Source organism: Aquarana catesbeiana, linkage group LG05 (assembly GCF_042186555.1).
Source record: "Aquarana catesbeiana isolate 2022-GZ linkage group LG05, ASM4218655v1, whole genome shotgun sequence".
Taxonomy (NCBI): Eukaryota; Metazoa; Chordata; class Amphibia; order Anura; family Ranidae; genus Aquarana; species Aquarana catesbeiana.
In genome coordinates, this window is record NC_133328.1 from 414292585 (window position 1) to 414304171 (window position 11587).

Sequence of the window (11587 nt, forward strand, 5' to 3'; positions counted from 1 at the left end):
AATAAAGACAGCTGATTGCTCAGTTCTCAGCATTCTTAAAGCAGAGAGACGGTAAGTGTCAGTCAATGGCTCTCTGCTCTGCCCCTCGAGTGCTCACTGAAGAGCTGAACAGACTCTCAGGAGCACACTGAGATGCTGAGCCAGCTACCACTCAGGAATCTTGGTGGATCTCAGCTTTAAAGTCAGGATCGATTCAGAGCCTGAACCAGTCATGTCTGCAGACTTTAGCCCGCTGTCAGCTGAAAACAGGTCACAGGATTGCAGAACGAAGTGCACTCCTGTGATCCAAAGGAGAAGTTTGGCCAAAAGAGCTTTGGCCCTACTTCTCCTTTAACTGTACAGTCTACAGATGGTTTTGTAGAGGGAGTGGAGAGGTAATGGTTGATGTTAACCTGCCTTCTGAATATCAAAAGTCTACTTGCTTTATTTTTTTGTATTTACAAAGGTATTTCTACATATAAAACAATCCTAACATTGATTTCTGTCTGTTTACAGAAGAAGTAGACTACAACACATTCGGGTCAGCCACTTTGAATAGAAAGAAGAAAAATGCTCTGGTGGCATTACGAAATGACAGCCTCCGCCACAAGAAACCACACATCAACATCAGTATGCCTCATGATTTTAGACCAGTGTCCTCCATCATTGATGTGGATATCCTTCCAGAAACGCACAGACGAGTAAGACTATACAGACATGGATGTGAAAAGCCTCTAGGATTTTATATTCGAGATGGAACTAGTGTTCGGGTGACCCCCCATGGTCTGGAGAAAGTGCCAGGAATCTTCATTTCCAGGATGGTTCCAGGAGGCCTGGCGGAGAGCACTGGTCTGCTGGCTGTGAACGATGAGGTTCTGGAAGTAAATGGTATTGAGGTAGCTGGGAAGACTCTTGATCAGGTCACAGATATGATGATCGCAAACAGCCACAATCTAATCATTACAGTTAAGCCAGCCAACCAAAGAAACAATGTTATTCGGAGCAGCCGGATGTCTGGCAGCTCTGGTCAGTCTACAGACAGCACGGCCAGTCACCATAGCTTGCCGTCGGCTCACCTGCTACAGAATTTTAACCCAGACGAAATGGAGAGTGACGATGATGCAGATATTGTTATTGAAGGTAGTCTTGAGCCACGCAACATTCCCAAATCTCACAGCCTACCATCAGGAAGCCTTTCACGGATCAATGGCACCAGCCTTAGCCACAAGTTAGAGAGAGACTTGACTCTTAACCATTCTGGGCGTGAGAGTAATGGAAGTATCCACAAAATTCTGAGCAGCTTGAAGGCTGACCCAAGGAACAGCTTGGTCATACCCAAAGGAGGCATTGAGGAAGATGGCACTGTTATTACACTTTAAACATACTGCCTGTTGCTATTGGCATATAGTTCAGTGTTGAACATGCAGGATACATGTTGGACCTTTTAAAGAAAAAAAAAACTTTCAAACCTGAACACTTACGTGCGAGTTAGATATTGAGTGGTACCTAATGAAATCTTTATTTTTTAGTTTTATTCTATTACTGGAAAGTGGTTTGCTTTGACACTGTCTTATACCTGTGTACAATTAAAAAAAAAAAAAAAAAAAAAAAAAACCTCAGCTGCCCTTTCCTGCACAAGTTTCATTACCAAAGCATCTCTTAATACCAAGCCCTAATGGATTTGTATTTTGTTTTTTTTCTTTTTTCAAGGCCTCCCTTTGGACAAACATAGCTGTAAAATGGCACTGAGTTATTCTACAAGCCCCCAGTATTTCTGTGGTACATATTTTTACTTATTTGCTTGTAAATATCTTGCAACAGGCTAAAAATTATGTAATGTTACAATCCCTGTTGCCTCTATTTTAAAGAAAAAAGCAAGTCGGTGCAACTTGCATGATGAAAATGTAGCTCAACAGCACCACCTGCTGGTCAAAGGTGGTAGATACAAGACAAGTAATGTGAAATCTGACCCCACCAGAGAAGTTCATTCACAATCCATTTGTTATGTCTCTGTGACTATTGTGGCTTTAAAATCACATGCTGCCTACATCAGAAACAATCTATTCTGCTTAGAACACTAGTGAAAAATCCGTGAACTGGGCTTCCGTTATCTCACAGTGCCTTGTTTGTGTAACACACTGTGGGACCTTAGGAGTTATGGAAAGGCCAAAACACTCTCCCCAAATGAACAATTCCAATTGATCACTGTTAAGCGATTTGAGCGGAAACTGTTGATCACCTGTGTACTGTACATGAATGACAAAGGTATTTTTTATTCTTGGTGAATGCTGTCTGTACTATACAATAAATGTTATTTTACAGAGATATTTTTTATGAACAGAAAAAAAAATTAAATTATAAGTATCAATTTCCCCTTTTTAGATATGGTACTAACAGATTGGAAACAAATGTGTTAGGTTTATCTGATTGCCTCCAAAAGATATGATTTAGATTTAACACCTTTAATCTGTTTGGTCACAACTGTGTTAGAGGTACCCAAACGTAAAGCACCACTAATATTAAAGATGTTGAATGTGTTCGAATTATCTGCTAGGAATGCAATGAAGTCTTCCCAACAGTGTCTTTTATTTTTTATTCCCTGATACAGTGTTCTTCAGAGAACCTCTTTGAAAAACAATTAAGGACTTGATTAGTTATTAGGAAATCTACAAAAAACACATTCCATTCTTTTTATTTAAGACTTAGCATGATACAAATTGACAGCTCTTGTTTTTTATTCTTTTGTACTTAAAGGAGTATGATAAATAAAGTCGGAACAATAAACTGCTGTGATTTCTGGTTTAATGTGACTATGGATTAATATATTCTATAGACACTAATAATATGACTGCCTCTGAATATCACAACAAACTTTTTTTTTTCAAACACAATAAGCTCAGTTAGAAAACTTCTGCTTGTCTTGGAGCTTCTTCCTGAAAAAAGCCATGGACTATGACTGAGGCTTTGTGACTATTAGGCTACACTGGCACCTGTTTGGTGGCACTGCTTTTACAGTACTTTAAAATGAAAAGGTAAAATGGTGTTTCACTTTTATGCAATGGGACATACAAGGAAGTCTTTAAGCAGCCCGTACCGGTTCGTGGCCTGTTGCTGGCCGAGTTGAACAGCAGGAGATGAGTGACGACCGCGGTCACTGCTCGCCTCCTGCTGTGTGGCCATGCCCGTGTGTCTTGTCCCGGCTTCTCTGCCCATCCAGCCGACAATTTCATCCTATTAGCAGGGAAGGGGGTGGGAGGTGCTGCAGATTGGAATGAGGAGTTCCACCCGCCCCCTGCTGATAGGATGATATTGTCAGCCGGGCTGGCGGGCGGAGAAGCTGGAAGAGGACAAACACACTGTTAACAACCTTTGCACTGCAGGTAGAAGTCCTAAACAGGGGAGGCAGAGATTGATGTTAGAGAGGAAAGGAGGGGAGGGAGCAGACTGCAGGGGCACTGTAATGTAAATGACCTGTGATGTAAAGGGGCACTGTTGCAGTGCCCCTTTACATCACAGCCCCCCCCTTTACAGTGCAGTCCCCTTTGCATTACAGTGCAGTCCCCTTTATATCACTGTACCCCCTTTACAGTGCAGCCCCCCTTTACATCACAGCCCTTTACAATACAGTGCAGTCCCCTTTATATTACAGTGCCCCATTTAATGTAAATGTAATTGCCCCCTGTAATGTACATTACAATGCAGTCACCTTTACATTGAGTGCTCCCTTTACATTGCAGACCCCTTTATATCACAGTGTCCTCTTTACATCACAGCCCCTCTTTACAGAAGAGTCCCCATTACATTAGTGTAAAGGGGACTGCGCTGTAAAGGGGCACTGTAATATAAATGAGAACTGAGGATACTTCGAGACTGCTGTAAAGGGGGACTGTGCTGTAAAGGGGGGTTGTGGTGTGAAGGAGCTAAGGACAGACTTCATGAATATCCCATCCCTGACCCACTCACCCACCACAACCACAATCTTCCCCCAGCCCTAGTAAAATTGACTGCCATGAAACCGGTCTTTGGAGCCAAAAAGGTAGGGGACCGCTGCTTTTAGGGTTCGGATTACACTCTCACCTATAGAAGCATTGGACAGTGGCAAACAAACTAGTCCAACTCCTACTAACTACTACTTGTCCCACACCAAAATGTCTCATGAGCTACTTTGCCATGGGTAGTGCAGCCCATTGAAGTCAACGGGCTGACCTATGTGTGTCACTGGAGAAAAAAGCCACAAAAAAAACGTGCTCCTACTACGCTAGGTGTGAATGGGGCCTGAAAGTGAAATTGGTGCATTTACACAAGAACAATGAGGCTCCATTCACATCTGTGTTTTTCAAACGCATGGAAAACCACACAGAAAATGTTTCTAAAACACTGCAAATATGCACCATGTTTGTTGTCATTGCATGTTAAAGACACCCCAAGTGCAGCAAATGCACCAAAAACCGTGGTAATGCACCATGCTCCATTTAAAAAAAAAAAAGGACTGGAGCTTCTCTGGGGCAATTGTTGCATGTAGCTTATTTAAGTGAGTGGGCTGCCCTATGCGTGACCAATGAAAACGCTCCAAAACAAACACGTGTGGGAATGTAGGTTTTCTAAATGTGAAAGAGGCCAGAGTGTCTCCGTCCGCTCCCTCCTATGTACTTGTGTAGAGATGGCCATACACTATGCAATTTGGTTGTACAATCTCTGTACAATTTCCTTTCGATTTACCAAAACTATGAAATAGGAGGACCCACCTGAACGATCCATTCAATTTGTATCAAATCAGGCAGGCCCTTGTACTACATAGCTGATGGGAGAGCTAAAGGAGATTGTACAATCAGATTGATTAGGAAGTGGATGGAAGGTAGTTACAATAAGGTAATTACAATACTACCTTCCAGGGAGGTTTGGTCCAGAGTGGTGAATACACCCTGTCACACCCTTTTCTGTGATGCAACAAGGAAGTGAAGGCTACTGGGAGATGGCCTAACAGGAAGTGAAAGCGGAGGAAGTGATTGGAATCTGAAAATCATTTTAAAATTAAAAAATAAACTAACAAGATTTTAAACCTCCTGTGAATTAGGTAAATGAGAGGAAAGCACACTGGTAGAGATGGACCAGAAATAGCATTGGAAAACGCTTCTATTATGAAAACTGAAATTTTGCCCGAAAAAGGTGAACTTATCCTTTAAGCTTTGTGCTTGAATTAGTTGTACTAGGTGGCAGTGGTCATAATGTATAATGAATAATGAAGTTTTAAAGGATAAGATGACCTTTAAAAAATAAAATAAATAAATGCTGTTGCTTTATGTGCACTCTACACATGTCTATATACACACGGGCAGCACTTTAGTTTGAACCTATGAACAAGAAGCATTTGATCTGCATGGTCCTCAAGGGACATTGCTACTGGGGGTGAGAGCACCTGTCTACTTCATAGTTATATAGTTAGAGTATAAAAAAAGTCCATCTGGTTAACCAGTAGAAAAATAAATAAATAATAAGCCTCCATATACACAATTGTATACCAACAGTTACAGTGCCTTGAAAAAGTATTTATACCCCTTGAAATTCTCCACATTTTGTCATGTTACCAAAAACGTAAATGTATTTTATTGGGATTTTATGTGATCGACCAACCCAAAGTGGAACAGAATTGTGAAGTGGAAGGAAAATGATAAATGGTTTTCAACATTTTTTTACAAATATCTGAAAATGTTGAAAACCATTTATCATTTTCCTTCCACTTCACTATTCTGTTCCACTTTGTGTTGGTCGATCACATAAAATCCCAATAAAATACATTTACGTTTTTGGTAACATGACAAAATGTGGAGAATTTCAAGGGGTATGAATATTTTTTCAAGGCACTGTAACTGTTGGTATACAATTGTGTATATGGAGGCTTATTATATAGTTAGAGTATAAAACAAAGTCCATCTGGTTCAACCAATAGAAAAATAAATAAATAACTATGAAGTAGACAGGTGCTCTCACCCCCAGTAGCAATGTTTAGAGAACATTAGTGAACAAACATCATCATGAAGGCCAGGGGACTCATCAGACAGGTCAGAGATAAAGTTGTGGAGACGTTTTAAGCAGGGCTAGGTCATAAAAAAAAAAAAAAAAAAAACTCAAGCTTTGAATATCTCACGAAGCACTGTTCAATCCATCATCTGAAAATGGAAAGCGTATGGCACAATTGCAAACCTACCAAGACATGGCCATCCACCTAAACTGACAGGCCGGGCAAGGAGAGCATCAATCAGAGAAGCAGCCAAGAGGCCCATGGTAACTCTGGAGGAGCTGCAGAGATCCACAGCTCAGGTGGGATAATCTATCCACAGGACAACTATTAGTTGTGCACATCACCCTGAACACACCATCCCCACCATGAAACGTGGTGGCAGCATCATGTTGTGGGGATGCTTTTCTTCAGCAGGGACAGGGAAGATTGTCAGAGTTGATGGGAAGATGGATGGAGCCAAATACAGGGCAATCTTACAAAAAAACCTGTTTGAGTCTGCAAAAGACTTGAGACTGGGGTGGAGGTTCACTTTCCAGCAGGACAATGACCCTAAACATACAGCCAGAGCTACAATGGAATGGTTTAGGTCAAAGCATATTCATGTGTTAGAGTGGTCCAGGCCTAAATCCAATCGAGAATCTGTTCACAGATGCTCTCCATTGAATCTGACAGAGCTTGAGCTATTTTACAAAGAAGAATGGGCAAAAATGTCACTCTCTAGATGTGCAAAGTTGGTAGAGACATCCCCAAAAAGACTTGCAGCTGTAATTGCAGCGAAAGGTGGTTCTACAAAGTATTGACTCAGGGGGGCTGAATATAAATGCACGCCACACTTTTCACATATTTATTTGTAAAAAAGTTTAAAAACCATTTATCACTTTCCTTTCACTTCACAATTATGTGCCACTTTGTGTTGATCGATCACATAAATTCCCAATAAAATACATTTGTTTTTGGTTGTAACATGACAAAATGTGAAAATTTCAAGACGTATAAATACTTTTTCAAGGCACTGTATATTTTATGTATTTAGAAATACATCCAGCTCTTTTTTAAATAATGAACTGGGCTGGCCAGAACTAGTTCTTGATGGCGTCTGTTCTACATTTCTGCTGCTGTTAGGCTACTTTCGCACTGGGGTGGGGGGTAGCGGTAAAGCGCCGCTAATTTTAGCTCGCTTTACCGCTGTTATAGCTGCACTTTTCGGCTGCTAGCGGGGCGCTTTTAACCTTTTAAATTAGCCAAAAATGAAAAACGCCTATAAAATAAACATGGCTAAAGCGAGTTACCGTGTTTAGCAGCGTTTGGCGCTTGAAATGCCTCTAAACTCAGCTTCTGAACCCATTTTTTTGCGTTCCAAAAAAAGCCTCAACTCAACTGCCTAGAAAAGACTATAAACTACCCTGTGTACATGTACTGATAAGATAACATAGAGGATAATTCAGCAGTAGTCCAACTGCTCCTAAATGTACATTTAGCAGCAGCAACGTACATGAGGCCTAAATCACTTTTCCTCCAGAAAGAAAGAGCCCCCCCTTTGTAATGACCTAAAAGTGAAGAACTCTACACCAAGTTCTATATATGGATCACTTCTGTATATATACTCTACATTGTGATCACATCACACCTTAATTGTTTTTTCTCAAAGAATAAACTCAGTACAGCTAATCCTCCCTAATAGCTGAGCTCCTCTATGCCTCAGTTTGGTTGCCCTTCTTTTGTAAAGCGGAGTTCCACTCGTATAAGTCAGCAGCTACAAAAAGTGTACCTGCTGAATTTTAATAGACACTCACCTGTCCCACGGTCCAGCAATGCGGGTGCCTGAAGCCTCGCTCCTCTCCCTGGCGCCATCATTGCAAGTGTGGGCACCCGGCTGTGACAGCACTGTGCTCTCTTAGTGGCCAGGCAATCTTCTGGGACCTGTGACGAGTCCCCGAAGATTGCTGAGAGGAAGGAGGAGTCGCTTAGGCTGCGAGGCGACAGAAGCAGGAAGTGGGACAAGAAGTACCTGTCAAAACTATGTACCCACTCCCCCCCCCCTCAAAAAAAAAAAAAAAAATGACATGCCAAATGTGGCATGTAAGGGTGGGAGGAGTGCTTAAAGTGGAAGTTCCACTTTTGGGCGAAACTCAACTTTAATACTAGAAAGTATCTTGCTAGTCTCAGCAGAGGTCTTCTACCTCATCGACGGTTAAATGTTTTTGTTTCACTTAAGTAGAAGCAGGGGTCTGGAGGAAACCCGTCGCACGATAGACCGCTATGCAGAGAACACTCTGAAGGACACTGTAGGCACCACACCTAAACTGCAAGTCCAGGGTGTTAACAGTGGGATGCATCTGCCCTGTGTTATATATCCACTCCCTTAATATCACAAATTAGAAGACTGAAGAACAGTAGAAAAGAAATGACAGCACACAGAATGTTAAGAAAATTCTTACACTAGGGAATCTGCCACAAATCTCTGAATATAGGAATATGCTACCACAGCCACAACAGTGTAGCATATTCTGCAGGATTACAATCACCTGGCAGAAGTTCACTTTAGCATGTAGAGAAGAAATAGGCAACCCGCAGCACACAAAGCCTCTTTTGCCTGCACTCGACTCCCTCCCCATCGGCAGAGCAGCGCAGGGAAGTGTCAGTGAGACACTAATGCATTCCAATTTCAGAATTCTCCACACTGCACCTGCATTGAGGGGGAGGCACTGCGCCCCCACACATTGTAAAAGATGGGAAACATTGGTTCTCTAACTTTGCTGTAGCTGCGATCGTCAGCTTTTGTGATGGGGAAGAGATTGGGTGCAATTCTGCTAGGAGGGGGCGGTCCCTGTTTCCAGGAGGAGGAGGACTGTCTTGGCTACTGCTAAAGCCAATCACAGTCTTGCTAGCCCCGCCCACCATCTGGAGGAAGATGACTCGCTTGGTTGCCACTACCAATCTCAGAAAGAAGGGATTTCACTGTGATTGAGAAAACCACAATCAGGTGACAGTTTGTGGAATTACTGTTGAGCTTCTGGGAATTTTGTTGAAATTATTCCTGAACCTTTGCGTCACTTACTACTGAACCCCTGCACTCTGTGTCCCTTTAAGCCACAGCCAGTATTCAGCGCAATGGAAATCACACCCAACCACCTTCTTTCAGCTGCAGCGGCCCAACTTATGATCCTGCACAGAGACCCACTGCTTTCAGAAATTGCCCCTGACCTGAGCTCATCATTGAGCATCCATTCCATATGCTTATATGTGATGTATGGGATGTCACATACAAGCACGTGTGCTGGATGCGAGAGGTGGATCAGCAGGATGAGTGTGCCAGGACAGGTAGATGTGTCTCATCACTGCTTCCTTTCACCACTCTGCATATCACCCATATCATAGATGAGAAAAGAGTACAGCGGTGGGTAAAAATGAGCAGGAGGGGTCCAGAGGTGGGGCAGCTGTGCAGGGAGGTACAGTGGTGGAAGAGATGAGAAGGGGGTTCAGCAGTGGGACAGAAGAGCAGGGGGGGTACAGTGATGGGCCAGATGAGCAGGGGGTTCCGTGTTGGGGCAGAAAAGCAGGGGGTAGAGCAGTGGGGCAGGTGTGAAAGGAGGTGTATTGATGGGGCAGATGAGCAGGGGGTTACAGTGGTGGGGCAGGAGAGCAGGGAGGTACAGAGATGAGACAGATGTGCAGGAGGTACATTGGTGGGGCAGATGAGAAAGCGGGTTACAGTGGTGCGGTAGATGGGTTCAGTGTTGGGACAGATGAGAAGGTGAGACAGAAGAGCATGGGGGTACGGCGGTGGAGCAGATGTGCAGGGAGGTACAGTGGTGGGGCAGATGAGAAAAGGGGTACATTGATTGGGGGGGTTACAGTGGTGGGGCAGATGTGCAGGAGGTACAGTGGTGGGAGGTATGAGAAGGGGGTTCAGCGGTGGGACAGAAAACTGGGGGGTACAGTGTTGGGGCAGATAAGCAGGGGGTTACAGTGGTGGGACAGATGAGCGGGGGGGTTCAGTGTTGGGACAGATGAGAAGGAGGTTACAGTGGTGGGAAATATGAGCAGAGGGCTTCAGTGTTGGGGCAGAGGAGAAAGGAGGTACATTGGTGGGACAGATGAGCAGGGGGTTACAGCGGTGGGACAGAGGTGGGGCAGATGTGCAGAGGAGAAAGGAGGTACATCGTGGGACAGATGAGCAGGGGGTTACAGTAGTGGGGCAGAAGAGCAGGGGGAACAGAGATGGGACAGATGTACAGGAGGTACAGTCGTGAGGCAGATGAGAAAGGGGGTTACAGTGGTGGGGCAGATGAGCAGATAAGTTCAGTCTTAGGACAGATGAGAAGATGGTTCAGTGGTGGAGCAGATGTGTACAGTGGTGGGGCAGATGAGCAGGGGGGTTACAGTGGTGGAGCAGATGAGCAGGGGGTTATAGTGGTGGGGCAGATGAGCAGGGGCGTACAGTGGTGAAACAGATTTGCCTGGGGGGGGGGGGGGGGTCGGACAGTGATCTGAGGTGTGAAGGTGCATGAATTGGGGCTGATCTAAGGCGTGTCGTGATTGAGAGTGTGAAGTTGCAATTTTTTTGTTATAAAATCGGCACGCTTAGTTTCTTTGAAAACATTTTTCGGCACACTGTGATCAAAAGGTTGCCTACCCCTGATGTAGAGGCATGGTTAATAAATGTAACAATTTTTTGTTTTGTTTTTTATGATTTTTTTAATGATTTTTTTTTAAACTTCAGTGTGTTTCTTTTTACAAAATTATCCAGAAAAATATGCACAACTTTGCTTCCAACAGACAATTTAGGTGTGTTGCATCATTTACTAACATTCAAATTCGATTAGTACACTACCCATTAATGCAGGTATGTGTTTCTTGTATGAACAAAACCTCACAGGACAGAAAACATGCAAACAAATCCAACGACAATTTACAGCAGATCATCACTGATTCATGGTTTACCATGTTAACTACTTCAGCCCTGGAAGGATTTATCCCCTGACCGGGCCATTTTTTGCGATACAGCACTGTGACGCTTTAACTGACAATTGCGCGGTCGTGGGACATTGTACTCAAACAAAATTAATGTCCTTTTTTCCCACAAATAGAGCTTTTTTTTTGTGTGTTATTTGATCACCTTTGCGGTTTCATGTTTTATATATATATATATATATATATATATATACTATATTTTATTCTATTCTGTTCTATTGTTTTTCTAGTCTATTCTTTTCTATTATTTTCTATTCTAATCTTTTCTATTCAAAACAGAACAAAATATTATATATATATATATATATATATATATATATATATATATATATATATATATATATATATATATATATAAAATATTTTTTTCTGTTTTGAATAGAAAAGAATAGACTAGAAAAACAATAGAACAGAATAGAATAAAATATAGTATATACATTATATTTTTTTCTATTCTGTTCCATTGTTTTTCTACGCTATTCTTTTCTATTCTATTCTAAACTTTTCTACTCAAATTTGAATTCATTCTATACGAACTTCGAATTTCAGAAGATGGCTTCTGAAATTCGAAGTTCGTTTAGAATGAATTTGAATTTGAATAGAAAAGATTAGAAT

At 42.4% G+C, this 11587-nt stretch overlaps 1 protein-coding gene across 1 annotated transcript in view; it reads left to right on the forward strand.

Moving 5' to 3' along the window:
- The window catches only part of PARD6G (par-6 family cell polarity regulator gamma), a 187473-nt gene extending 185880 nt beyond the window's left edge, over nt 1-1593 (forward strand). The window contains exon 3 of the mRNA XM_073631179.1: nt 496-1593. Coding sequence (XP_073487280.1) covers nt 496-1358 — 863 coding nt within the window. The 3' untranslated portion in view covers nt 1359-1593. The remainder of the gene's footprint in view (nt 1-495) is intronic.
- Nucleotides 1594-11587: the final 9994 nt, after the last annotated feature.